Genomic DNA, 27389 nt, shown 5'->3' with positions numbered 1-27389 from the left:
GTCCAGTTCGTGCTCTGCTTTCTTTTTTATGGGAGTTTCTTCCTTTCGTTTTTTCCAGAGGGTGAAGACAACATGGATGAAGACATGGAAGATGACAGGCCAGTGAACTCATTACCAAAACTAACCCAGCGCCAGCACCCAGAGCTCCTGAAAGCCGTCCCCTCAAACGCTGCTTCCCACCACCCGGCAGTTCTGCCTCAGCACCTGTCCATCCAGCAGAAACAAACCCCAGCCCACGCACAGCCTCCCATCCAGACACAAGCACTGGTCCAGCCGCAGGCGATCGTCCCTGCACAGACTCACATCGTGGCGGCTTCGACAGTGCAATCGACTGTTATTGCTCACACCGCCACTACCCACGCTTCGGTCATTCAGACTGTCAACCACGTGATTCAGGGTCCACAGACCAAGCACATTGCTCACATTGCACCTTCCACGTCCAGCCCTGTGCAACTTACCACTGCTGCTCAGCCTATCGGCCACATCACTGTGCACCCAGCCACCATCAACCACATGGCCCACCTGGGCCAGCAGCTGCCCATCTACCCTCAGCCCGTGGCCGTCAGCCAGCCCGTGGTGAGCCATATTGCTCACACGATCTCGCACCAGCAAGTGAATGGAACCACAAACCTTGGCCAGCAAGCGGTGATGGCCAAGCCTGCTGTAGGAACCCAGGTTGTCCATCACCCGCAGTTAGTTGGGCAAACGGTCCTAAATCCGGTGACTATGGTAACCATGCCATCATTCCCAGTGAGCACACTGAAGCTGGCCTAGAGGGGATCGTCCGACGGCGAGGTCTTTGTTGGGAACCTTTCCTAAACTCCATACATTCCAACCACGTCCGACTCCGCGGGAGGGAAGTGCAGAAAACGCCGAGTGGCAGGACGCCGGGCTGGGCTGTCCTCAGCTGCCCAGTAACCAACTTGCCGCTGGCAGTGAGAGACGGGGCCTCTCTGCACTTGAATTTTGCTAATCCGAGAAAACTTCAAAGACAGTTGTTCATGGTGATTTTTTTTCCTTTTATGTGTAATCAGTGAAATATGGATATGATGTTCTTAAGACTTTAATTTTCCCCTTTTATGTGTTGCTTCTTTGTAGAATAAAAATTGCTGATCTCTTTATTGAGACATTGCGTAGAATGGGAAAAAAAATCATAGAAGTCTATATTTATATATATGTGTGTATGTGTGTGTATATATATGTATATACATATATATATAAATATAACATTTGAAGAAGGCCTTTTGTAAGGTTGATTATTTTGCAGGATTATTAGACAAAATTCATTTTTGGAGGAAGAAGACAGAGTGTCCTCTCTAAACAAGAAACTTAAGATAGATGGTTTGGTGGACCAGGGTACATATACAGTGACAAAAGAAAAAAAAAGGTAAACCATGTTAAAGGTATTTCCCGTCAATATATTACATTTCAAAAAAACCATCTAAAATCACTGTGACTTGTTACGGCATTTTAAGGAAATTCTCTGTCCTGTCTAATAAAAGGAAAAAGAATACACAACCGGACTTCATTTGTTGCAGTTTTATAAATGACTTGATTTTTATAGCTATGTCAAAAAATGTTTTTTATTGTTTTAATGGTTGACAATGTTTTGTTTGGATGGTTTTTTGGGGGTTTTGTTTTTTGTTTTGGCTTGGTTTTGCTGATGCAATAATTGATTTTGCAGATCTCTGTGCACGGCACTCCCCCTTTCAGGATTCCTCCTGCCAGTCCCAAGCCCCCAGGTTTCTTGGGTTCGTTTTTGTTTTGCAGAGGCAGATATTTTGTGCTGGCAACTTGCAATATGTTTACCTGGCCTGATAGAGCAGAACCTGGGACAAGAAGACCAACAGAAATTAAGTAGATTTGCTGCATGGGTTACTTTTCTTTGTTAGTTTGTTCCTGAACTGACCACGTTTTAGTGTGGGAGTCAATGGATTAGAAAGGGGATAAATGTGCATGTGGTATCTTCGAAAGTGAAAGCAGTTTTGACATCTTTTTTTTCTTCGGGGGAAAAAAAATAATCTGGTCTTGTACAGGATAATGGTATGCTCCAGGAGATCAGTATGTATAACTTGTGTCTTACGGACTACAGTGAGACGTGCACCAAAGAACAACCCCTCATCCTAAGTGACCCTCATGTTCCATCCTTTCCGGCGGTTAGGTTAGATCTCACGGAAGTCAATGGCAAACTCCCACGGGGTCACGAGTGGAGGGATATTGTTTGGCTCTGTGGGTACTTGCCAGCCTGCCTGGGAGGTTGCTTAGGATGTGTTTCATTGCTGACTGAATATTCTGGTCCTTGCACCGTTTTGTCTGTAGTACTTCTATGAATGATCTCTCTTCCGTCTTCCTCTCTTTTTACAAACAAATACTCCGCAGTCCTTAATGCAGGCAGAATTCCTCCTGTAGCCAGCGGGCGTTCTCCTTGGGGCGGGATGGGAGGATGGTCCCTGCTAGCGTCTGACCCGGTACGCTTTGGCAGCGACACCGGTTCAGAGGAGGTGAGGTGCGGCTGAGCAGTCACACCTTCGCTGCGCTGGCTGGCTACATCTAGTTTTGGGTCGAGGTCTTCCACAGGAAGACGTGATCCATAGTCTGCCCAAAATGCCTGTTGACTCCAACAGGACTTTTGCCTGGTTGTGGACTGCTGTAAACAGTGGCAGAGGTTTAATTAAGAAAACTTGCCAGTTCCATGCCGTCCATGCTATGGTTGAAACTGCTGGAGGCAGGAGTAACTGCTGCAAACAGGGATCAAGCGTGATTGTGCCTTCTGAGCAGACGTGGCTGAGAATTGCATTAAATCCGTGTATAAAGCCCTGGGTTGCTCCGTAGTTAACAACTTACTTTTTTTTGGGTTTGCATCCTTCGGTCCAGGAAGCTCTTGCCTGTGTTGCTATCAGTTTCTGCAGCAGAATGGACAAATCTTTAAGGATTCCTTATCCTTAAACCACATTTAAACAGATAATTTGTTCTCACTGCCAGTGCACCATTAACACTGGGGGGAAGCAGAATCGCCAGGGCTTTATCGTCACCTTGTATGTGTGGGTGCTTTCCCAAGGACGTTGTGTTTCGTGTGCCGGTATTTCAGAGATCAGCATTAGATATCAGGACAGTTGCTCCTCTTCACAAACGTTTGAAAACTGAGTATTTGCACCAGGGTCATCTCCCTTCTTAGGAGGAACCGCGTGGCTTTGCCTTCTGTAGTGGCATTAGGAGGGGGAGGAAGTGTCTTTCTGCCTTTCTTTACTGTTCAACTCATAAAATAACAAAGTCGAGGCAGGAAGCCTCATTTCTAGTCAAGGGTGGCTGAGCTTATTGAAGGAGAAAAAGTCCAAATTGGGAAGCCGGGCTCAGCACACCAGCATTGGCCGAGAGCCCCTCCGTCCCCCCGACGTCGTTCCCTGTGTGCCACGTTGGCAGGACCTGCGGGATCAGCCTGCGCGGTTGGTCCTGCTCTACTGACATGCAGTTTTGCATGACGGCTTACTTTCTGCATTGACAGCTCTGCTCCCACCTTAACCCTGTTGGCTTCTTATCCCAAGGTAGATACTGGGAACTAGCGGTGACCCAGGCATACAGCTGCTCCGTGTTTTCCACAGGAAAAAGTGTAGGGGATGGAGAGAAGAGTTCCCACTTTATTCGATAGAGGCAAATGATCTTTCTTGTGGATTGTTTAATGGCCTTTACTGTATGGAGAGGTGATGCTGCTGACCTCCTCATCTTTTACTCCCTTATGGTTTAAAGGTAACAGTGTCGCTACCCTGCTCACACATGAGTCCTGCAACTCTGCCCGTTTTTCTGTCCCCCTCAGAGTTCGGCAGTGCCGTTATGTCTGAACCCCTTCATGGGTGTTAGCCTCCATCTGAAGAACAGCTTGTCCCCCTCAGCCAGCCCCTAAGCTGGTCCAGACATCCTGGGTCTCATCTGCCTTCTCCACGGCTACCAGAAGCATCTTTGGGGTTTTTCTGTTTGTTTTTCAAAGTCAGCAAACTTCTTTGTGTTCTGTGGGGAAAAGAGCAAACCGCAGCCCTTCTTTCCCCATGGCTGTCATTCCTGCTCAGAAACTTCGGATTTATGCTAATGCTCTTAGAAATCATGTTCAGTACTGTATAACAAGGGGCACTTTAGAAATGTCTCTCCTCCTTTGATATATGTGTTTTCCCTATGGAGAAAGCTATATATAAATATATATATATGTACACTTTGGGATTCAGAAGATCTAATTTGTCCCAAAAAAATATCAATAAATATGAAGTTTACAAGAAATCTTTTCTGTTGTTGAATAATGTTAGTTATTGGTAACCATACCACAGAAAAAAATAGCAAATGGGTTTTCTGTGTAGCAGTTCTGAGAAGAGTTTTCTGTCCTGTCAAGCCTGACTCAGAGCGTGTAAGTACGTGGAGATGCTTCCACCAAGGGCAGGCTCTGGGTCCGTCATCTGCGGCACTGTGCTTCCCACCCTCCCAGCCTGCGTGCTGCCCGCGGTTCATGTCACGCTACCAACAGCAAAAATGTGCTCAAAAGCTTGATCTGTGCTTAAAACTTCAGCCAACGCAGTCGTGTTTGTTTGAAACGGACACCAGCAGATCTGTGTGAGCAAAAACCCTCGGACAGCTACGGTTACATGGGAAGATAACTCTCTTGCTTTCACAGCTTACCTGGGCTGGGCAGCTGGACCACGCTGTCCCAGCAGCCGAGCAGTTCTGCTGCTCTGAGCCGAGCCTGCCCGAGGGAGCCCCCACGGCTGCCCCAGTGCCTGGCAGAGCCCGGTCGGCTGCCGAGGAGGAGCGGGCCAGCGGCCGGGCACGTCCACTGCTTTGCTTCAGGCCGCTTTCCACCCTCACCTGCCAAGGAAGTGCAGGCAGAGAGGAATAAACTCAAACTGCTGCTTTAAAATTATCCTGAAAAGAGTTCTTACAGCTGTCACTTTAGATATGGGAATGTATTCCTAACCTCACCAATAAAAATGAGCCAGAACCCCGTAGTTTAGCTTAGGAAGGGAAACGACCCGATTAACCACGTTCTCCGCAGTCGCTTGAACGTGGTCTGAGAGGCAGGGGGTCGGGTCGGGCATCCCTGTGCATGTGTGTGCGCTGGTGTGCGCGGTTGGTGCTGCCGGTGTGCGCTTCGCTCTCCCACAGCAGGCGTTGGCAACACGGTGTGTGCGAGAGTGTTCTCTCTGAACTCCTGCGTCTGGTGACGGCACTGGCACCGGCAGTAGCCGGTCACTGCCTCTTGCTGGCCCGCATTTAGGGTGGTGCTGGCTGGAGCTGCTGCTGTCCTTTGCTCATCCTGGGATTGCTCAGGATTTCTGAAACCGATCAAAACAGGTGGGGAGGTGAAGGGAGAGGGAAGAGTTTAAAAAAGGCAGACAAATTCCTAGAAGTAACTATAACTATTTTTTGCATGGTATCAGGTGGACAAGCGATAGGAGTTTTTGAATTCCCAATTCGTGAGCTGGGTTTTAAAGCCCTGCTTAGGGTTACGCTCCTGTCCTAGTACAGGGTGCGCGATTGTCTTGGCTGGAGAAACCTTGGCGTTACTCAGTGAGTCAACAGTCTCAGTCGTGCCACCGCTGCTGAGGACACGGTGACTCGTCCCCAGACCCGGTGACAGCCAGGCTCTCGGAGCAGCTTCCCCTGGGGCTCCTGCCGCTGGCGCCTCCAGCTCGGCCGGTGGCAGCTGCCGAGGGCCACATCGTCAAGTCTTGGCTCATACCTTTCTCAGGCAAAACCCACGCTGATCTCAGGAAAGACTGAGGAGGGACTTGAGGATGCTGGCCCGGCTGCTGGCGGCTGCCGCCCGCTTCAGAGTGAGTGGGGCACTGGTCGTGCAGTGCCTCGCGTGCAGCCCAGCTCCCAAAGCTGAAAATGTCATGCAAGCTGCATCATTCTGTAAAACAAACCATTTTTATTTGAGACTAAGCCAGACCATTGCCTTCAGCCTTCCTTTCAAACAAGGCCATTTTTCTGCTGGCATTTGATTTGGAAGGAGCGAGGGACGGACACGTAGCAGCTGCCGATGCATGGGGCAGCGCCGTTTCGCCCAGCCCCAGTACTAAACGGCTTCGGTGGGTTGAGAGCTAGTGTTTGACCAAAAACATTTCTTGTGCATTTTTCTTTTATGACGATGATCCACAGAGAAGGAATCACATGCTTTGTTTGTGATTTGTATTCGGGAGTGGTGCACCCTGAAGGGGTTGAGCAGTGAGGGGTTTGCCTGGGGAGGGGGACGATAGCCTGGGGAGGAGCAGGGGCTGCACGGCGCTGGTCAGTGAGGCAGGCGAGCACCGCCCTGCTTTGCTCCCGCCTGGGCTGCTCAGGTCCGTGCAAACCAGCTCAATCAGCGGGAAGCAGGACGGCGGCCATCAGGAGGGTTTTCCCATGCCTGTGGTGTCGCTGGGGTTGGCGGTGCTGTGGTTTGCAGGCTCTTCCCTGGACTGGTCCTGGGGCGCGTGCACAGCCCTGCCTGGCGAGCGGGACCTACGCTGCCTGCCTGGGTGGCAGCGGCTGTGAGCGACACCGGGGACGGGGACACGGTGGGAGCCAGCCAGTGACCCACCTCTCACGGCTGGGAAAACAGGGCTGAAGCCAAACTGCTGCTGTCGGGCCTCTTTTTCTGCACGTGTGTGTGTATATGTGTGCGCGCCTGTATCTGTGCTGGGGTTGAATACTGGGTGTCGAAGGCAAGGAGGGCTCAGCTGGGCAGCCCCCCGGCCCCTGGCAGGACTGGGTTTTGTTTTCTTGAGCAGAGAGCTGGACAGAAGTAATGTCCCTTCTGCAGAGGCTTCCGCTCTTTCAAAATCGTACGCGATTTATCCGGGTAGGAAATGCACCACCAACTAATTGGCATTCAGCATATTACCGTGCGGGTCCAAAGACCGGCCAGGCTGCTGCCGGCTGGTGTTGGACTACTTGTCTCTTTTTCTTTGTTTTAATTGAAAGTGGCCTTCTGTAAAAAAAGAATTTAAAAAAAAAAAAAAAACAACGTAAAATGCCTTTGAGTGGTTTAGGTGGAGGTGAGACTATTGCTGCTTGTGTCGGTATTGGTGTGATTGTCCGTATGCACGCCTGTTTATATACGTATAGACATTCAATGCAAGACTTTATCGTGTCTCCGATTTTTGTATGTAGCCTGTGTCTCTTTTGGACTGGTTTGCATCCTGAGTGAATTTTTTGCATATAAAACAGAAGTGTGAAAATTGTTCCGGGTTGGGTGGGGGCGAGGGGTGTTTGGAGACCTCCCTTGTGTGCTGGGGAGGGAGGCAGGAGGGCCGGGTGGGAGAAGACGTAATTTGCCCGGTGTGACGATGCAGTTGGTGCTTGTTTGGCCCCGTTGCTTTCTGTGATGTGTATTGAAGTGTCCCCAGCGAAGGCGGGCCATCTTGGCTGGATGAATCAGTTGACTTCTGCTTACCTGAGCAGCACGCTGGCTCAGTCTGTTGACTTTTAGGCACTTGCTTAAGCTTAATTAGACATGCAGCTGCACTGAGCTGGGACCTGACTGCCTTAACGCTGCTGGAGAGGGCGTGGAGGTGGGCAGCTGCTGAGCAGCTCGCAGGTGAGGCTCCTCTTAGACTTTGCATCTGTTTTTTTTCTTGAGTGAACAGTTGTTCATTTCAGTCTTATTTTAATTCTGAAAGACAATGGAATGAGGAAAGGCAAGCTCTCATACTTCTGGCCTGTTTTCTATCCCTTGTTATCATTTTGAACAAATTAAAATTGATTATAACAGTATTTTTAGATTATTTTCTTCCTTAGTCAAACATCAGTTGTTAGGAACAGATGTTTGGAGTTAAGGAAAATAATGGGTTGTGGATAGAGTCAGTCACGGCATCTTTCTCTTCCCGTTATATAGAGCTTAAAAATAATAATCCAAAACTTGAATTCTCAAAATACCAGCATAAGCACAGCATTGGATAGGTGCAGCCTTGGCAAATGTTGTGTTCGGCTGTTTCCACGCTGTGTCGCCGGACCAGCGCAGCTTCTCGCCTGGAGCTGGGTAACCACGTGCAGGAAACACGAAGGCCCTGCTCTCCTTTATTCCCCGCTGCCCTGCAGCGCCAGTGCAGGGGACGGTGCCGTTCTGCACTGGGAATTTATGTTCTTACTGACCGTGGGATGCTGTTTTGCTCCCTCGGAGGGATTGCACGGCTCTGCGGTAGGTCAGGATGAGGCCCATTAATTCGCACCCTTTCTTTGTGCTGTGAAAAGGCATTTGAGTGTGAAGGAGCAGTGGTGGGGGACACAGAGGCCTCCACGGCTCCCTGGGGGACAGAGGCTCCCTGTGTCAGCACTTGCTTCCAGGGAGATACCCCAGGCTCCCACCCCACCTCTGTGCTGGGCTGGAAGCCCTCACCAGCCGACAACCCGCCCAGGGCTGTACGCCTCCAGATGAGAAATCCTGGTACGAATTCCTTACGGATTTGCCGTAACAATCTGAGCCAAAAGAGTGTTTCTTCACAGAGTAAGAAGTATTAATTGCATCCACCCAATGATTTATTTGCATCTGGTCAAGCACCAGCCTAGGCATCGCTGGGTGAGGAGCTGTGGTGGGAGCGGGGACCTCCCGTCCCTGCTGCCAGGGTCCCCCGGCATCTGTCACTGCATGTAACCACGCTCCTGGCTAAAAGCATTTACCTCGATCCTCGCTGCGCTCTTTGCATTAGGAACGTTTCGCTGAAGGTGCTGATTGTCAGTGCAGAATTGCTGCCAACGCCGGGCGCTGACGCAGAGCCCTGGAGACCTGTTTGCCTCCCCGTGCACATCACAGGAAAGCCAACGCACCGGCATGCACTCACACTGGGCAAATGCAGTCTTTGTTTACAGTGAGGACGTGTCACTGTGTTACCGATTTATTGAAATACTACATATTGAAAAACCTAGGCTGTAAAGATTTTTATGTGTTTGGATACATCTGCTATGTGAAAAAACAACTAATTTTGTACATATTGTATTTTTACTATTCAGCTGTACTATACTGGCTCTTCATGCTCCAGAATTTAGGTATCCAACATGAATAATATCCATGTAATAAGCACTTGCCTGAAATAAGTATAAAACTGAAATAAACATGCACTGAAATCTGAAACAGGATTCTGCAGTTTCCTCCTTGTGCTTTGCATGCAGGTATTTCACTTTATTTGTAATTTTCCAATTATAAGAGCAATGCCTTCTCTCCATACACAGCCATAGCTGCCCCTCCAGATGCGTGTTACTGATCGGCCGGTCGGGACCTCTCCCAGACCAAGCCTGGAGCTCCTCCCGTGTCTGTGTCCGGATCAGGCAATGCCGTGCTGGGGGAAAAGCAAGTGGTCTTTCCAGCCTCCAGAATTTGTGAAAACTTGGAAAATGGTGCACGTAACCAGCCCTTCTCTCTGCTCAGCCAGGAGGACTCAGGCCGGAGCCCACCCAAGCCCCCCAGCCGCCCTCCTGCTGCGGGTGCTGCAGGGCCGGCCGAGGGGTCCCGCCAGCTCCCGCCGTCGGCTTCGGTGCTCGCCAGCGCAGCGCGGGGACCGCGGCCGTCAGGTGAGGCTCCCTGCCCACCCGACCACCGCGGCCGGACTGTCCTGTCCGCCTTCGGCAGCCGGACCCGCGTTGGGGCGTCCTTCCTCTGCGGCGGGTGTGCTCGGGGAGAGGGGCTTTGCAGGGCCCACACCTGTGGGGTGAGGAACTGGAACTAGAGCCTGGCCAAACCTTCGTCACCTAACTCGCATTTACATCCTCTCTCCTGCAGATGGTGAAGCTGGAGCCTCGGTTTTTCCCGGTTTCCTTGCCTCCGGTACGTGGATGTGGAGCCGGTAAGCTGGGGCGCGGGCGAGTCAACCCTTTGGTGGTAGCAGGACTCCTGTGCGAGGTCGGGGGGGCCCGGCCGGTCCCCCCCGCGGCGGGCCGGGGTGCAGCTGTGGGGGGCCCAGCCTGAAGGGCCCGGCCACGGAGGGGGCTGGAGGGTGGCACTGGGCTCAGTGACCCGTGGAGGAACGGGGAGGGCCGAAGTGCCCCATTCAGGACACCTGAGCAGAGGCACCTCAGAAGGGAACGTCAGCTCGCTGCGTTCCTCAACAGCTATTTTGGCTCCTCCACCCCCATCAGAAGTTGCCATCGTAGGGCGAAAGGGCGGATAAGCTGCTCCAGGCTTCAGCAAACTTGGATGGACGGGTCAAGGAGGCACTTTTCAGGTTGAGGCACGGAAAGCACGTTTCACCGTGGCTGTTGTGCAGGGGAGTACAATGTGACCTTTAAGTTGCAAAGGGCAGAACTTGTGTCTTGACAGGAGGAAAAAAAATAGTAATTGTTGCAGGTTGCGGGTCTGGTGGGGTTGTTAAAAGTGTCACTGAACTGTAGCAAATGTTGGTCGGAGCATGCATCCAAAAAAAAATCCCAAACAAACAAAAAACCAACACCAAGCCTGGTGCGTGTGTGTGTGTGTGTGTGTGCGTGCACACATACATGTACATGTGTACACACGCACGCACACACACGCTCTCTGGTACCGACCTGTTAGACAAGGCAGACGCAGAGGTGGGGGGCACAGATAGCCCCCCCCGCTGTCCCCGGGCTGACGGCCTCATCTCAGGGTGTCCCCTGCCCGGTGCTCCGGGCAGCCGCCGAGGCCCCACAGCGATGGGCTGCCAGGGCCGGGGACGGCTCTTGTGTGACTTTCCGCAGGGTTAGAGGATATCCTGAAGGAAGAGCAATGCAAAAACCGAGGCGAGCGCTGGCACCGCAGAGGCTTTGGGAAGCCCGGCTCAGCGCTCGGGTTTGTTTTTTTAATTATTTGGGAAGCTGAGAAGTGTTTCTAGGTGAAGTAGAGCTTCTGAAAAGGGAAGGCAGGCCTTGGACACATCAACAGGATACTGCAGTATGTGGCACTAAACTGTGAGGGCCAGAGCTGGTAGTGGTAGAGTGGAGAAGGCAGCCGGAACCTCACCAGGCTGCCGGCACTGGCTCTGGGTTACAGAAAAGGGGCGGGAAACGGTGGAGATTTCTTTTGCTTTTGTTTTCTTCTGGCAGTCAGTAGCAGCGAGACTTTGAAGGTGATGAAACTTGATTGGGATGCTGCGTCTTGCTGAAATAAATCCCTGTTGCTGCAGGGACTCTGCAGCTTTGGGGCGACAGCTGTCTAAGGGGGACAACTGCCTCAACGGCTACTGTAGAAGTTTCTGGGAATTTGCAAAGAGAATGCTGTGTGGTGTAAAACAAAAGGTCTTGTAGAAAAGACAGCCCATGTGTAATCCCAGATGTAGTACCCACCGCTCCCTGCCCACCTCAAGTCCCACCGTCCAGACAAGGTGAAGGCAGAGGACACGGTGGCACTGGAAGATTATTAAGCCAACTTGACATTGGATACACTTCATAAAGGGTTTATCCTCTTCTGTAAGGATAAATACACGATTAACAGCTGTGACAGTCATGAGCAATGGCTGAGGGATGGCTGCACCTACCCCGGTACAGAGGCATTTGTTGGGCGTTTTTATGGTAGAATGGGGGAATGCTCCATTATCCCCTGGGGACCCATCTCTGGGCAGAGCTTTCCAGCCTAAAAACCTGGAAAATCGCTGCAAAAAGTGCCAGCAGCAAACCAACCAGCAGGTAAAACGTCAAGTTCTGACAAAGGGAGCATCCCTGCTACAGAACAGAAGCAGCCGGAGGATTTTTTAAGAGGTTTGAAGGGGGGACTGGGAGTGGTGGAGGAGGTTCTCTCCTGGAAGCCCAACAGCTTGGCTAGATTTAATGCTAGCTGCGGCACGATCAGGCCTAAAATTGCAGCTGAAACTTTTATTTTTTAACACTTGTCATAGGCCTGCTTCTGCTCCCACTCCTTCCCCAGGGCTGAACTGGCAGCAGGCTCGGCGTGTGACGATAGGCGCTCCGCTGCGTGTAACTTAAACCTGCCCTTAAAGTCACATAAGGGACATGAGCAGTCCATCTGGTGATGACCTACTTACTTACTTTAAAAATACCGCTTAGTACAATAGCCCATGCACGCTCATCATAGAAACGTTAATTACATATCGCACGCTCTTCCCAGACAGCCCTGTCCTTAGGACTCCCTGCTCTGTCTCTGAAATTACCTGGGGCAGGGAGAGAAATCACTTCCAAAGAGCTCCACAGAATGCCTTGACAATAAGTATTTATTCATATGTTACATTTAAACAAATAATTGAGCAATAAAGAGAATAGTCTGCTCCCAACAAAAATAAATAAGTCAATACACAATATTCATAAAATACAATTAGACAGACTGTTATAACAAATACAACAAAGTTCGCAGAGGTTTGGTTTTTTTTTTCAAACAGAGCTGTATAGTACATTCCCAACATACCAAAGAAAAATAGTGCAGTTTTATTTTTTTGTATCACTTCCTCAGGCTCTGTGAGTTGGAGGGTTTTCTCGCTCCTACCAAGTTTTTAAAAAATACTGTTTCACTTTTCAGGTGAACAAACAGACACACAAACTGAAGCGCTTTTGAGACCTTTCAGCAACCATGCACTGGCCTATAAAAGTTGGACACGCAGCTATAATGATGAGACCAGACTGCGAGCACGCCTGCAGTGCAACTTCTTGGCTCCTGGGCCCGAGCACACCCGGACTCCTGGACGCGCGGGGGCAGGCGGTAGAGCTTATCGTAACTTTTTCCTTCTGGAACTCCCACTGCTGTTATTTTAGCGCTGGTATGCGCAGAAAGGGGGTTTCCTTCCCAACAGCCGCCTCCACAGCACCTTTCTCAGCTCTGAGTGGGCTCATCTGTTCTCACTGTTTCGTGACCGTGATGCTCGTGAGCCCAGAGAACAACAGGCTCGTCCCCGAAGGCACCTGGCTACACCAGCGACAAGGTACTTCTGGTTTGGTTTTTTTTTTCACCCTCCTCTCAAAATTTAAGGGACTGATTTAAGGGAGGGCTTGGCTATTGAGCTAAGAACTGTGTGTCCATTTTTTCCCTTTTCAGACTATTGTTTGCCACTTTTATTTTACTGCAATCGCAAAGAAAGATCTAAGCACAGATGGTCTTTCTAGAACCAAATCGACCTTTTTCTTGTACAAGCAATGCTCAAGCTCGTGGGGACCCCGAGGCGGCACTCACCTAGTGCAAAGCGCAAGTGCCCACTGCCTGGGTGGTAACAAGACCAGAGTTACTAAAGCAAATACCTCCTATCAGTGTTAGAATCTTCAAACAGAGTAATTTTATTCCCTTCACCCCTTTTGGCTAAAATCTGATTTTAAAAGGTCATGTGAGCTGATCTAACTCATGTAAACTTCTCCGAGCAACCTGATCTAGTTGAAGATGCCCCTGCTCATTGCGGGGGGGGTTGGATGAGATGACCTTTAAAGGTCCCTTCCAACCCAAACCCTTCTGTGATTCTATGGAAAGCACACAGAGTTGTTTTCTCTACAAGGTTCAGTGGAAATGCAGCTGTGTAACCCTGTCTGCTCTGAAGGATTAAAAAAACCCCCAAAAAAGCAGAAACACAAAAATTCAAAGTCTTCCTTTTTTTATATATTTTATTTTAAATCACTGAGGTCCTAATGGCAAAGGCTGGAATACTTTGGAATACTTGCGGTGCTTAAACTAAGTCCCTAGGTTTTCTAGGAGCACAGGTCACGAGTATCCATGAAATCTGCGGCTAACCCATTAGCGAAATCCTCCCTCCCTCTCTCTTGCTGACACAGATACACTTTTACTTAGAAACAACACGCACCCTGGGAAAGTAGGTAGAGTATATGTGATAATTTTATACAGTGTGATGAAGTGCTAGGACAGCAACAGACCTGTCTGCAGCTCCAGAGCACCCCAGCTAATCATCGGTCATGTCTGCTCTCTATGCAGGATGGGATGAAACATATGCTGCTACTTAAAGCATGCGGCCGAGCAGGGAAAGAAGTGGCACAGAACTTCCACAGGGCGCATGGACGGCTCTACAAACCAGCACAGTGCTGCAGCAAAGGAGATCAGATCCCATGGAACAATTTCAGCTGCTTCATCTGGCAAGTGCTGACACCTGCTTGAGTAGACAAGCACCTGGGTTGTGTTCACAGGATCCCAAGGAAAGTCCTCCCAGAAAGCTCTGCAGAGCGGGGAAGAGGAGGCTAGTAGTGTGCTGTGAGTAATCGGGAGGCGGCGAGGCTCTGCTGTGTCTGCTCTGAAACGTAGGCTCTGAACTTCATGGCACTCTGCACAGACACAAAGAGCGTGGGTGCTGCTAACATGAGCAGGGAACCTGTCTCTGTGTGCTAAACTCATGTTAACCCGAACTGCATTAGGCAGATCTTTTCATCTGGGAATATTTGCAGAGTAAGTTAGCAAAGTAAAATGAAGGCATGCCTGTGGCACGTGTAGGCCATGAAGACGCAATAGCATGAGCGAGTCAGCATAGGCTAACTGGTGTTTTTAGCTAACGTTGCCAGATCTTCACTGCTCATATTAACCATGTTATTTAGTTTAAGGCCATTCTCCCAGCTGGTAACCTTATTTACGTCAATTGCTGCTAAATACAAATCCAAATGTTTCAGCAACGGGAGCTCATACGCATTCTCTTCCATGTTCAAGGCACAGACACCGAGTCCCCGAATGTGCCCCTCCAAGGACCCAATTCGATGCTTGCAACGCTTGAGTGAGTAATGATCTGGCCTCACCTCCATGGAAGGTTCTGGCAGAGCACACAACGTGCATCCAGGCTTTAAAGGTGCAGTAAGTCAAAATATAAATGTTCTAGTATGTCAAATTCCCCCTTTTTAATATCTCAAATATGCAGATAGACGGTCTTCTAGAGAGGGAAATAAGAGAATGCAAAAAGATTTTGTCTAGAAATACAAAGTGAGTGTAACAAGGACTATCAAACACAAACATCTGGTGAAGGAAAAGTTCTGTTTTTAAAAGTCTGTTACAAATCTCTTAGATATTTATTACATTACATGGAAGATGCAATTAAAACACCATTTTGAAGTTACAGTACAAGAAACGCTCGATCCGATAGCTCACAGCAAGGCCCACACCGACAGTCTGTTCATTATCACTTGTTTTCAATCAGTGTCTGCACTTTGTAGACAAGGTCTCTTGCTATCCTCAGAATTTCATCGGCATTATGATGCTCTGCCATTTCTGAAAGACACAGACAAAGATTGTTAACTGTCAGTGGCAGGAACTTTTCTGCCCTAGCATTGGTATTAATGTCGCATTAGCATTAATTAATTAGTGTAACATTAGCAGCAATCCAAAAGCATTGCAGGGGGTTCGGTTTGTAGAATTAAAGACAGAGTAAGTGGATGAATCCCTTAGTGTTGTAGGTCCTGGCATCAAGATCTAATCCTTCTGGTGTCAGTTCTCTTGTTGCAGAAACGCCAGTGCCCTGCGACCCCAGACCAGGAATGGGAGGTCTGTACCTACACGTGCCTGTGAACAACCCTCCTGGGGTTGCAAAAATGTAAAGCTGAACTTGGCTTGATCAAAAGATACCTCTCCAGGCAGGGACTATTGCTGGAGCGTCTGGGATACAAGTGATAAATACAATTAAGGGCTTCGTGTACATGGAGCGACACGCACACATAGTCCCACATACAGACGTCTGCGCTCTGCAGCCTGAAGTAAAATCAAAAAGTAGCTCTCGACAGACCCGAGTCCTCAGTTCCACAATAAACATTTCATTCAGCTTAGGCAAGTGCTGGGGTTTTTTTTTGTTTTTTTGGGGGTGGGTTTTTTGGTTTTGGTGGGGTTTTTTGCGGGAAGCATTTATGTACAGCTTTGGAATAAGAGTGGCTGAGGCAAAAACAAAACCAAATTTGGGGCTTCTGCAACAGATGACTGAAAGCCACAGCATCGATAATTTAGTAAATTACTGTGATTACACAAAATTGTTTCCAAACCTCTTAAAACATCCTAACAGGGCGCACTTGTTTAGGACTAACTTGCATTCTGCAGCCAGGAAGAGATCTAGCTTGCTTTGGCAGAATACTTTTTGCTCTGGCCGTGCACGTTGGCTACCACCTATGGACCGCTACGGTAAGCAATCAACCGTGGAAGTGGTTTGGGATGTTTTGTACGAACAGTTGCTTGCATGTTTCCGCCTCAGCAGGGTCAAGCCCTGTAAACAGAAATGACTCTTGGCAATCTTAAAACCTGCGAGAGACTTTTGCAAAAAAATTAAGCAACATTTTAGCACCACCCATTAAACCAAGGGCAAAGAGTCACTGTGGCAAATCTTTTTAACAGAAATTCTGAAGCTCGCTTTGTGGTAAAAATTACCACTGACACTGAAAAAGCTACCATCTTCTGTGGTCCATGTAGCTCTTAAAACATTGTTTGTGTGTGCCAAGTCAGATCTTCAGGAAGCACGTGAAAATCTGGGCTCTTCATTTACATGAAGGGGTAAGAGATTCAGAGCTTAAAATGACCAGGCGCTTGTCATGGCAGCAAGAACACTGCACACCTGCAGACCATTGGTCTGAGTAAGGGAGAAGGAGCAAACTCTCATTACTTGCTTTTTATCGAAATGGCTCTTAAAAAAGTCTCTTACCATTAAAAAACTTGATGATATCAGTGAAGTCCATGTTGTTATCACGGATAATCTCTCGATAAACTTCCACAAGTGCTAAGGCAATGAAAAGGACAAAATGTTCTGAAGAGATGTGCTTTGCTGCCCAAATAACTTCCCACACTGTAAATACATCCTCGTACAACAATTCTGAATGGGAATAAACATTACAAGAGCATCTGATTATTCAAATTGACCATTTCCCCCTCTCTAACTAACGTCTTACAGGCCTTATGCAGACATGAACAGTACTTGATGACTCCTTGTTTGCCTGTCCCCCTCTCCTCCAACCAACTCCTGTCACTTACTTGTGCAAGTATGGCAACAGAATTGGATTTAAAGTAAAATTAAGAAAGAATGTAGGTGTGGTGGTGCAGACTCAACCCAGGAGGATGCCTAAACCGCAGTAACCAGGTGACAGCAGCACAGGTAGGCGCATTTGTTCTAGGCAGGGCTATGTGACAGGCTGCAAATCTGAATGCATATGCAGGGCCTCCTTCTTGGCTTTGCAGTGAACCTATCAGAGCAAAAGCTCTGCTACTTTTAATCAGCAACAGTTAATTGTTTAGTGGATGTAGGTGAGCTAGGTCTACACATGCCGCAATTCAGATATGGCCCATGAAAGCTTTGTCTTTGTGAACCATATAGGCTCATCTTCTGCCCAGTCTGATAGTGAGGTCCAGGGGACTGGGACATGGGGGAGAGGTGATTCTCTGTGAAGGAGTAGGTAGAGGATTTAGTATTCAGTTGACTCCCAATTCCTCCCTCCTCACTGTCAGGTAGTTGCTCATAATAATTAGCTGATGGATGTGTATCGTCTCCCTCTATCACCTTTGGGCTTTAGGGTATTTGAGAGGGATGTCTTCTTTTGATTCTTGCCGATCAATCTGTAACTCAAAGGAGCTACTGACTTGCCTGATAGCAAGATGGGTCTCTCTTCAGCAACGCTGTACCCAATGATTACAAGCAACTGCTTCTGTTAGACTGGGGGTGGGTGGGTGTGCAGGGATCCTGGGGTGCTCCCACAGTATATAAAGTACCTCATTCAGCAAAGCACAACAGCTCCTGAGCTATTGCTGAGCTGCTCCTTATTATCAAATGGATTAGAAAGGAGGTATCGAAGCTTACAAAGGAGTGTGATCAACTTAGGATCACCTTCTTGAGCAAACAGGCATTTGCACTGAGCAGAAACTTGGCTCCAACCACATTATCACGAATTCAAAACACTCCTTTCTAAGCTTTGACTTCATTCCAGTGCTCGTTCATCTCTGAGAGTTGCACTAGCTTTCCTAGCTCCAAACTCCCTTGTGAGCCTAGCTGCTACATCTAGACATTTAGACCAAAACACAGAGCTGTTCACAGTTTTGCGCAACTCTAAACTATAGGCATAGAACATTATTACCTCTTTTAAAGTCAAGCAGGAACCAGCGATAGCAGAAGTAAAAGTGAGTGTAATCTCCATTCTGGTGCATCAACTCAAAAAGCTCTGAGTCTAGAATCTAAAATGCAAAACATCAGCTGTCAGTATCTTGTCTGAAAGTAGCCAAGAGCAAAGGTGTTGGAGGCTGGTTAAGACTCCCATGCTGCCCTTTATCACCTGATCCTGTGGTTAGTCAGCAGCAGCTGCTTAGCACAGATCTGTCTTTTTACTATGTTTGCAAAATGCCTGTGATGTGGGTGCCCTGACACAGGCTGATGAGGTAAAGAGTTACTGCTGTGCAGCTATGAGGTGACAACAGTCAATCTGCACTGTGATTAATTTAAAGGTCCAAGCAGCAAGTTACAGATCCTACTGATTTTCAATAAGTGGCAAATTTTCATCTTCCCACCCAACTCTACTCTCAGATTGTAACATAGGAGCTGGGGTGCAAAGAGTGAAATCCATTTACCTGGAGAAAAGAAGGAAGAGAGACCTTCTCATCGCAAGTTTGTAATTCTGATGAGCAGTGGCACAGTTCCACACTGCAACATCTGAGCTCTCTGGAACTGAACAACTACTTGTCAAATGTCTGACAGATGTCTTAAATGTGTAAGTACATCTATAGTCATTCCTCACAGATGTGAACCTAAGGTCTGCTGGATAGGCAGGGTGGCATCCTCTGCCAGTCTTGCTATTCAACAGAAACACTGCAGCCATGTGCTTGTGTGCTGCCTGCATTCGCCATGCTGGCCATCTTCTTTGTCAACTGACCTCTATTGTCATTACTTTTTAATATGCCACCTATCAAACCAAATAATGGCTTATCCCAATGTTCTCACTCTTCTTTATGCTAATCTTGCTCAGGTGCCTGGTGCTTTCTGGAGTGGAATGCCTACGCCTTAAATCCATCCAACCCCGCCCCGTTCAGCAAGCATCCTGTGTGAACACAAATATAACTTACGGTCTATTTAAACCTGTAAGAAATTCAGTTTGTGCCACAAATATCAGTGTTTTCTCTTCCAAAAAGCAGTGAAGAGTAGATCTTACTGCTATTTCTCTTTGACTTCAGTTGGAGCTGGACTGAGCCATAAATGGGAGTCATTATACTGTGTAGCTGGTGTACTAGAGGCCGAAGTTTGGGGGGTTTGTTTTGTTTGTCAAGTTGAGACGAATTGACCTGCTCTAATACACACTCTTCATTGTGAGAGCAAATGCTGTCCTCAGAGAAAGAGGAAATCAGTTTGGGGCTGCATAGAACAATTCTTATCCTCCCCAGCTCTGAAGTATTAGATGACTAGGAACCCCAGTCATTGGAGTTCCTGCCCTTCACCGGGGCATCAAGCCAGTTCTGAGCCTCTGCCACATCCTCATCTTCTTTCAAATAAAATTTAAAAAGACTCACTTGGATTAGGGACCGCATGTTGGCAAAGTGTGTGTCCATAGCACCTCCATTGGGGAAGTTCTGGCTCATCCTCTTCATCAGGTGGCTGAAGCAGCTGTAAGCCAGTTGATCTGCAGACACAATGCAGAACGCTCAGTGTTGCTAATTGTGTGACTTTCTTGAACCCAAATAACATACTGCAGGACAAGAGAAAAACTGGGTTTTCCCCTTTGCTGTTCCCTAACCCCATCACCAGTATTTAGATGAAACAGAAGATGGTACCTGACTCTGGACCATTTTTACTAGTTATATTTCAAAAGAACCCAGCTTGCAGTTGAGTTTTCAGCTTCAGCAATTGCAGGAACACAGCTGCTTTGAAAATTTAGTAAAATTTAATCTTGAAGTCAGTGAGTGAACAAGGAATTCCCAAGATACTAATGGCAGCCATTTCAACAACAGCCACATGTAGAGAAAATATGAGTCAAGAGCTGCAGGTTTGATTTTCCTGGTGAGCTAGCCCTGGTTAATGCATACAACTTCTGACACAGCTTTTCTAAAGAAAGACCTCCCTAAAAATACCAACGTGTTCCAAAAGAAAACCCTTCCTACCATTGTCAAGTATAACCATCAAAGGAGCCAGGAGGTCACACATGCCTTGAACATAACCAACTTCTAGGTGCTCCCAAACATAACTGCAGAAAGAAGAACACACAAGAGATAATAGGATTAAAAAACCTCTTGCTGCATGGTGGCCTCAAAAATTCGAATTACACCTGAAATGCACCTAAAGCTTCCTTTTGGAAGCTTCTAAGTGTCTTGTTCTAGAGTGCTGTAAAAGGTAAAGCTGGAAGTCCAGAGAACTACGACAATTTAAATCTTCCAACACACTGGTATAAAATGAGTATTTCTGCAGTATTTTTTCAGGGTAATTCCTAAAGGCTCTACAAACAATCCAGGATGAAGACAGAGCAGCATGTGAGACAGGAATCTCTCTTGTAATATGACTTTTGCTGCATGCTCTTGTTGTGTTGTAAAAGGGTAAAAGAACGTGATCAATTGTCTACTTAACTAATATCGAACTTTTCTCTTCCTGTTCCTCAAAAGCTAAATACTGTATTGAAGTCTAATTTGATTATGCAAGATCAAATCTTAAGCAGCTGTGACACTTCACATTCCAGAGTATTTCACAGCCCTGTATTGTTTTCTGCTTGGATAGGGAGGACCAAACCTTACACACATGGTTTGCATATCAATAGTTTGTGGAAAAAGAGCTAACAAAAGCATAACAGTCTATGGGAAAAAGCCCAGATTTTTAAAAGGCACCTGGGTTTTTTTTGGCTTTTGTTTTCCTATTTCCCCTAAGTGGAACATTGGTATCTTTTCCAAGTGTTAAAGTCTATGACACTTTCTGCTTTTAAGTGTGTTTAGTTTAATAGCCTTCATGGCAATTTGCATTCCTAAAAGCGAAAGCTACCTTGCTATTGATTCCAGCTGGTCTCAGTGGTCAAAGGTGCTGTTTTGGTTTCGGTTCGATTTGAAGATGTAGTCTTTCTGTCTACTTAGTAGACGTCCCTCAACATTATATCTGGGCCCCTCACAATTACTGTCATCTTCATAGCACGCCATGGGAACATGGATGGATTGTCCTCGTAAGTAGGAAACCAAAGCTAATACTACATTTAGAGAATAGGTCAAGGTGACCGACAGGGTCGGTCTCTTGAGGTAGAAAGAGAATCTTCTCAAGCCTGCATTCCAGACTTGGACCACCTATCATACCCATGCTCTCTAACCTACCATCCTACCTGTTCCTCCTTCTTAAACGTTTTTCTAAGTTCATTAGTGAGACTTTTTATTTAGACAGACTAATATTTTCATTTTATTATAGTTTATGGATTATGACAGAAATGTGAGAAGTAGTTCAGTTTACAAGCTGTATTACCTGCACATGACATTTCGGAGTTTCTCCAGGTTATCGGCAGTAAAATACCAGTAATTCCGATCACACCTCTGGACATCTTTATCAATTCTGTGCAAATTTAAGGCAACAGTGTCCAATAACTCTATCTAGAAGAGAAAAGTTTTAGTTAGATCTGCTGAGTTTAGAGCTTTCCCAGGACTTGGTGCCAATTCGCTCTGAAAATCAACAAACAAGAAATAGTACAATTATACTTTGGGCATATGAGAGCATCAAAATACTCGATTACATCAAAAATCCCAGGTAAAATGCATACACTTTCACTGGTAAATGTTCCAAGCCTGGTCTGTTCCCAAAGGGTTATTTCTAGTTGAACAACTTCAGCAGAGAGAGGCAAAAACTCAACTACTAATCTGTTGACAGCAACACTAATAGAGATGGTGGAGTCTTGAATCTAGATTTAGGTTGTGGTTCAATTTGATTAAATGTGGGTTTTAGCTTGAATTGAACGACACTGGAATCTTACAAGTGGTCTGTCGTCCACACCCCCACACCTTCCCCCAGTCCCTGGAAATTTTTAGCTGCTAGAGCTGTACCACATTCTTTTCCTTGCCCTCCCACTCAAAAAAAGACCCAAATTTTTCTTGCTGTCATATTTCCAATCTAGCTCAAAATCCAGATGAAAAGATCTGGATGCAAAAATCCTCAGTTATCGTCCCACCACCTGTAGTTCTAGACTGGGATCGTCCCTCATTAAATCCTATCTGAAAAAGTACAAGTCTTTGCTAGAAAAGCAATGGTGTGCAGAGGGATGATGATACTTATGTTGTGACCTACTGTGTAGGATGCAGCGCAGACAGAAGCAACATCCATTAAATAATCCACCTGGGAACACAGCTGCTCTTCTGATACAGAATCCTGAGACTGCAGTACAACTGACTTGGCTTTCTGCATACGTGGTATGTCTGGATCAGTCCTTTCCAAGTCAGTGCTAGTTTCCTCTTCAGCCCCATCTTCAAAGGAGACACTCTGCCCGTCATCGATACTGGACAGGATGCCTGAGGCCACAGAGTAGTTCCTCGAGGACGGCAGCCCGGAGTCGGGGGAGTCAAACTCCACGGACTGTTGCTCTACGGCAGCTGCTGCTGCTGGCGCGTCGGCAGACACCACAGTGAAAGGGGGGTCGTCCTGACCTTTTGAGTCCCGCTCCGCTGAGTCCGTTTCATCTACAGATATAAAAACCTGGAGGTGGGCAAGGGAGAGACGATTCGGATAAGGCAGGAGAGAATAGAGAAGCAAGAAACATTATTGTAGTAAACAAAGCTCCAGCCACGAGAAATGACTGCATTACTTCAGCAAATAGAAAATAGATCACTAATTAATAGAGCTTCCCTGCATGCAAACAGTTGAGAGCTCCTCACTCAGTCTTTATACTGAGACTGTAAGTCTAAAAATAATACCAATTTATGATCTCGTATCCGTCTCCTATGATGATGTCTCCCCCTTTCATAATCTTCAATTAGAAATACCTTGGAAAGCAGTGAAGCTTCCCTACTTGCAACACCAACACTAAAAACATCTGGTCATTGCCATATATCTTTGAAGAAGACCAATGTACCTCAGGCGCCTGACAATCCAGTTCAGCTACTGCTGTTTGAAGTCAAGACTGGCCTTCAAATTCTTTTCACCATGCAACCACTTGACCTTTTCTCTTCCTAAAAAACTTTATGTTGAACTATATCAAATTCTGTTCTCTCTTGCCTTCCCAAAATCAGTTAGCTAACTGTTTGAAGTCTGCATAAGTAATGGATGCCCAGAGACACTTTTGGCACACACACGCCAGCTCTGCTGTTCAAGAATGTGAGAAGAAACCCCCTTCTTGGTTATTCAAGTTACAGAGGGGTTAATTCAGCCTGCTTTTCTACTGCTTAGCATCTTACCTTAGATTGACAAAGGTCCCCTCCCAAAATAAAATCACACCCAACCTGTCAATCAGGGACACAACGGAATCAAAAATGTGTTTTAATAGTAGCGATCTTTTGCTCTATGCTGGATTTGAATAAAGGACCTATAAGTAAGAGATCTAGAAAGCTATTCTTCTACTGAGAGAGGGATCTTCTTTAGTAGGTGAACCTTAAAGCCCCCTAGGCAGGTCCTGCTTACGATCAGCGATAGACTACCCAAAATACAGACCTGCTCTTAGCTCTAGCTTAGCTTAGGGGCTACCTACATCGTTGCTGATGGTGGAGTCCCTGTGAATCAGTCGCTGGACATGGCTGTCAATGCTGCTGCCCGACGAAAACTTTGCCAGCGTGGCAGAATGCGATTCTTTCTCTCGCTGCTTTACAATGACCTCGCAGGCTTTCCACTCAGCCATGACCTTCTGATACCGGAGAGCAATGTCTTCATCCACCTGCAGACAGACAGACAGATCCTGAAGTGCTGGTCCTCCTCAAAAGATAGCATCAACAATGAGTGGAAGCCAGGAAGGAGAGGTCTAAAGCAAGTGTAACGTCTCAAACCGAAAGCCTGAAGGATCCTGAAGTCCTCTTTCTAGAGCACACATCACTCACTGCGACTGGAAAGTGCAATGACTGGAGCAGTAGGATGTTGTGTATTTACTGCAGGGAATAAACTATCACTGTAGATGCCAGAAGAGATTCAAATAAGCATGCATATATGCTATCAATAGTGCTTCGACATTGTTCAGGAAAGAACAAAAGATGTCACTGGCTTTCATGTGAAACCTCGCACAGAAGTCAGATGCAATCTGATGGAGCAATTGCCGCCTCTAACCAGATTATTCCTAATTTCATTACACCTCCTTCCTAACTCCTTCTCTTTTCCAATCTAACATAGCCCTTGCAATGAATTCCAGGTCACAGGTTTATAGACATCAGCTTGTACAGAGTTAGATGCTGGAAGAGACTCCTGCACAGTAGGAATCCCAGCTCACACAGCCCAGCTTTCTGGCTGCACTGCGCATGGCCAGATCCAACCACTCTGGTTCCCATAGTAATAAAACAGAGTTTTGCCACTACTGGCTTCCTCTGTTGAAAGACAGACACAGAAACCCCCCCTTGAGCCATTAAGGGACATGTAGTAATTTTACTACTCTGTCACTTGTCAAGCGCTGAAGAGAAACCGCAACTGTGAGTTGGCTTCAGGCTCTGGGCTCTGCTGGCTGGACTTGCTACCAGAGCATTCATGCTAAGAGCTGCAGGCTGTTTGTCACTTGAGGTAGCTGTCGAGTCATGAATCATAAAATACAACAGCTAGTGGAAGGCTGGAGGACAGCCATGTTTGGGAGTGCCCCAGATACTGATGGATGACTGCAAAAATATCATCAGAAGGCAAAGATGGTAAATCACCCACAATGCCTTCAGTTAAGGACACTATAAATTTCCTATACGTGCAGATGTTATCACTGTTTTCATGTCATTCATTTAGTAGACTCTTACATTCAGTGGTAAGCTTTAGACTCCAACAGCACATTTCTTTGAGGAGTTGGTTATTACTGTTATTTACTACTAGTGTTGAGCAGCTCGTTAGAATTCCAGGTAAGGTTTGGAGGACCCCTGTGTTAGTATGGTAGAAACAGAGGGAAAAAGATTTCCTATAGGAGCTGGCATTCTGCAGATCAGATCTTTTATACCTTGCAACATATCTTTATTAATTTACTGTAATTCCTACTATACAAATGGACTCAAGTATTTATCTCTTTTTGCCAAATCTCTTATGTTCCAGCTGTATACATGCGTGTGCCCTTTGAAGCTGGGGCTAGAGTCCATGAATTGTGGCTCCAGATCTCCCACTCTAAAAACTAAGTATCTGGGTTCTTTTTTCAGTTCCAGACACACCTTCTATTTCTACACATGGATCATATATCTGATGGTTCATATACCTGTGGAGAATAGAGACAGCAAAATGCAATCTATGCAAGAAACCTCCAATATCCTGTATTTCTTGAAAATCTGAGTTTAAAAAAAAAAAAAAGATTGAATGGAACACCAAATGCAAACGTAATAAATTCACGCTGCATCTGGAAGTGCTGCGAATTAGCCAGACCACTGCTGCTGAAGCTCTGAGGCAAATTCATAGAAGTGTTTGGAAGGGCCTTCCCTTTTTCACCAAGACAGTAAGAGTTAGCAAACCAGTCCACGTGGTGCTCTAGGAGGACTTCTTTTTTCAACTTGTGCTGTATTCAGAAAAGGGGTGATTGAACAAGTCCCCTTGTAGAACAGACACACTTTCCAGCAGTGTATCAGCCTGGCTGGGTATCTGGATTTGCTTCTCTTCCGAGGCGGTTTGCCTGGCCTTCAGGAGATAAAGCAACCAGCAGGACTTGCTGCCCTCAGTGGTTTCTGAGGTACTTCGTCTTAGTCTGATGCTGATGTCACGGGAGGGCAGGAATTTGCCTCAGCAGTGCTCATTCTTGATGTACGCACTATAGCCGGAAAATCTAAATATAAATACCTACAAAGTCGACTGGATTCAGGGTGAAGAATCTGGATTGCGACCCAGTTTGAACAGTTAAGGGATATATTTCTCCATCCATGTTCAGAACTGGTTTATAAAGATTACTGTGAGGAAAACCAAATAAAATTGCTGTAGCAATTTTTAGTAAGAAGAATGCTGCTTATTAAGTGCCCACTGTTTGCAAAACAGCTGATTTTCCTATTGCAAGGCTCTAGGTCAGGCTGCCCTTCTGATCTGCAGGTGCTCACAGGGATATAAACTATCCCTTGGAATATAAAGTAATTGGGAGTTAGCAAATGCCAAGCGTTTTGATTTATAAACCACTCCTTAACCATTTAATCCAGAACAGGATCAGCTACTGCATGAGTGCTACCTCCCTGGTAATAACACTAACAGAAAAGCAGATGAATGTGTTAATTATATTCCAGAGCAAACCTCATTACTGTTCTGGACAGTTCAGCAAACATTTGGGTGATTCTTGATGTCAGTTAAAAGCCATGTTTCACCAACGTACAAATCCAGACCTTACCCACAGGCAGTGTCTTAGTACAGTCCTGTGGCTCTGCAAAGGAGAACATCCCTTTCCTCGACAGTCAAGGAGTCAGATGAGCGGCAGCGTTGGGTTTGTAGTGGCAGACTGGTGCTCCCACTATGCAGGAGCCCAAGGACTGCAGGAGACCTTTGCAGTAGCAGTGGCATCACCCGATCTGCTCATCACAGTAGGCCTACACTAAAGTTCTTGCTCTGCACATGATCAGCTGTACAGCTGCATTATGGTATGAACCTGAGCCTATTGCGCATCACCTGAGGGTAATATATTAGCTTTGGCTCAGGACCGCAGTAAAAAGGCCACGCAGCATTCATAACAGCAGCTACATTGGATCAGGTAAAGGCTGGTGTAGCCTAGCAGACGCTTACAGAAAGCATGTAGGAGTAAGGAACTGGAGTATTGCTGTATTTTTCTCAGCACTCTGGCTCAGGACCGCATCCAGTTTCTGTTCAGTAAGCGTAGCCGAGTGAAGGCATGACTGTCTGCCATTTTGCCCGGCTTTCCCTGTTTGTTACCAGAATGGTTTGTTATCAAGGTACTTGCCCAGTAATTACAACAAATGAAAGCACTCAGCAAAGTAGAAAGTTGGTATTGCTATAAACAGATTAGCAAAGGGAGATAATATAACTAAGAGATGGGCAAATTGTGGTTTCATTAATGGAAACTATATACTTAATGCCAAGTTTCAGACTGTGAAATAAGGCTGTGAGATAACCTAGGCAATTATTCACTGATCAATGTTAGCAGCAGCATGGGAGATATTAAGAAGAATCATGTCTGATCTGAAATGGCACCTTGTGTTTTACAGAGGCACATCTTATTTAAGTCTAGCAAAAGCATAATGAATGTACAAATCAATCCTTCCTCTGGGTATTTTTAGCTTCTAGACAGTAACTCCAAGTGCACTTCAGAAAGCACATCAAGGCTGTTCACAGCTCCAAGAGAATTCCATACATGCAGTTGCAGTATCATGTAGACAAAGTAGTTATTTCAAAGAGCATTTTGAAGTATAACTCAGCCAACACACCACATAAAAGAGGGATGACTCAAATTACTATCCAAATATCAGTGTCTCCCCATTTTATAAGTGACAAATTTGTGAAAACAGGATTTGC

General features: G+C 46.7%; 2 protein-coding genes across 3 annotated transcripts in view; one reads left to right on the top strand and one right to left on the bottom strand.

Annotated features, from left to right (window-relative positions):
• MNT (MAX network transcriptional repressor) overlaps positions 1–1063 on the top strand; it is a 44246-nt gene extending 43183 nt beyond the window's left edge. The window contains exon 6 of the mRNA XM_059829393.1: positions 59–1063. Within this exon, the coding sequence (XP_059685376.1) occupies positions 59–774 (716 nt within the window). The 3' untranslated portion in view covers positions 775–1063. The remainder of the gene's footprint in view (positions 1–58) is intronic.
• A 13713-nt stretch (positions 1064–14776) lies between these two features.
• Positions 14777–27389, bottom strand: part of SGSM2 (small G protein signaling modulator 2) — a 61694-nt gene continuing 49081 nt past the window's right edge. For both annotated transcript variants that reach the window (XM_059829078.1, XM_059829079.1), the window contains 8 exons: positions 23476–23658; positions 22083–22487; positions 21270–21394; positions 19940–20022; positions 19352–19461; positions 17932–18028; positions 16512–16679; positions 14777–15100 (listed from right to left, as the gene is read on the bottom strand). In XM_059829078.1, coding sequence (XP_059685061.1) covers positions 15012–15100; positions 16512–16679; positions 17932–18028; positions 19352–19461; positions 19940–20022; positions 21270–21394; positions 22083–22487; positions 23476–23658 — 1260 coding nt within the window. In that variant the 3' untranslated portion in view covers positions 14777–15011. The remainder of the gene's footprint in view (positions 15101–16511; positions 16680–17931; positions 18029–19351; positions 19462–19939; positions 20023–21269; positions 21395–22082; positions 22488–23475; positions 23659–27389) is intronic.

This window comes from Gavia stellata, chromosome 25 (genome assembly GCF_030936135.1).
Source record: "Gavia stellata isolate bGavSte3 chromosome 25, bGavSte3.hap2, whole genome shotgun sequence".
Classification (NCBI taxonomy): Eukaryota; Metazoa; Chordata; class Aves; order Gaviiformes; family Gaviidae; genus Gavia; species Gavia stellata.
This window is presented reverse-complemented; position numbering and strand designations above follow the sequence as displayed.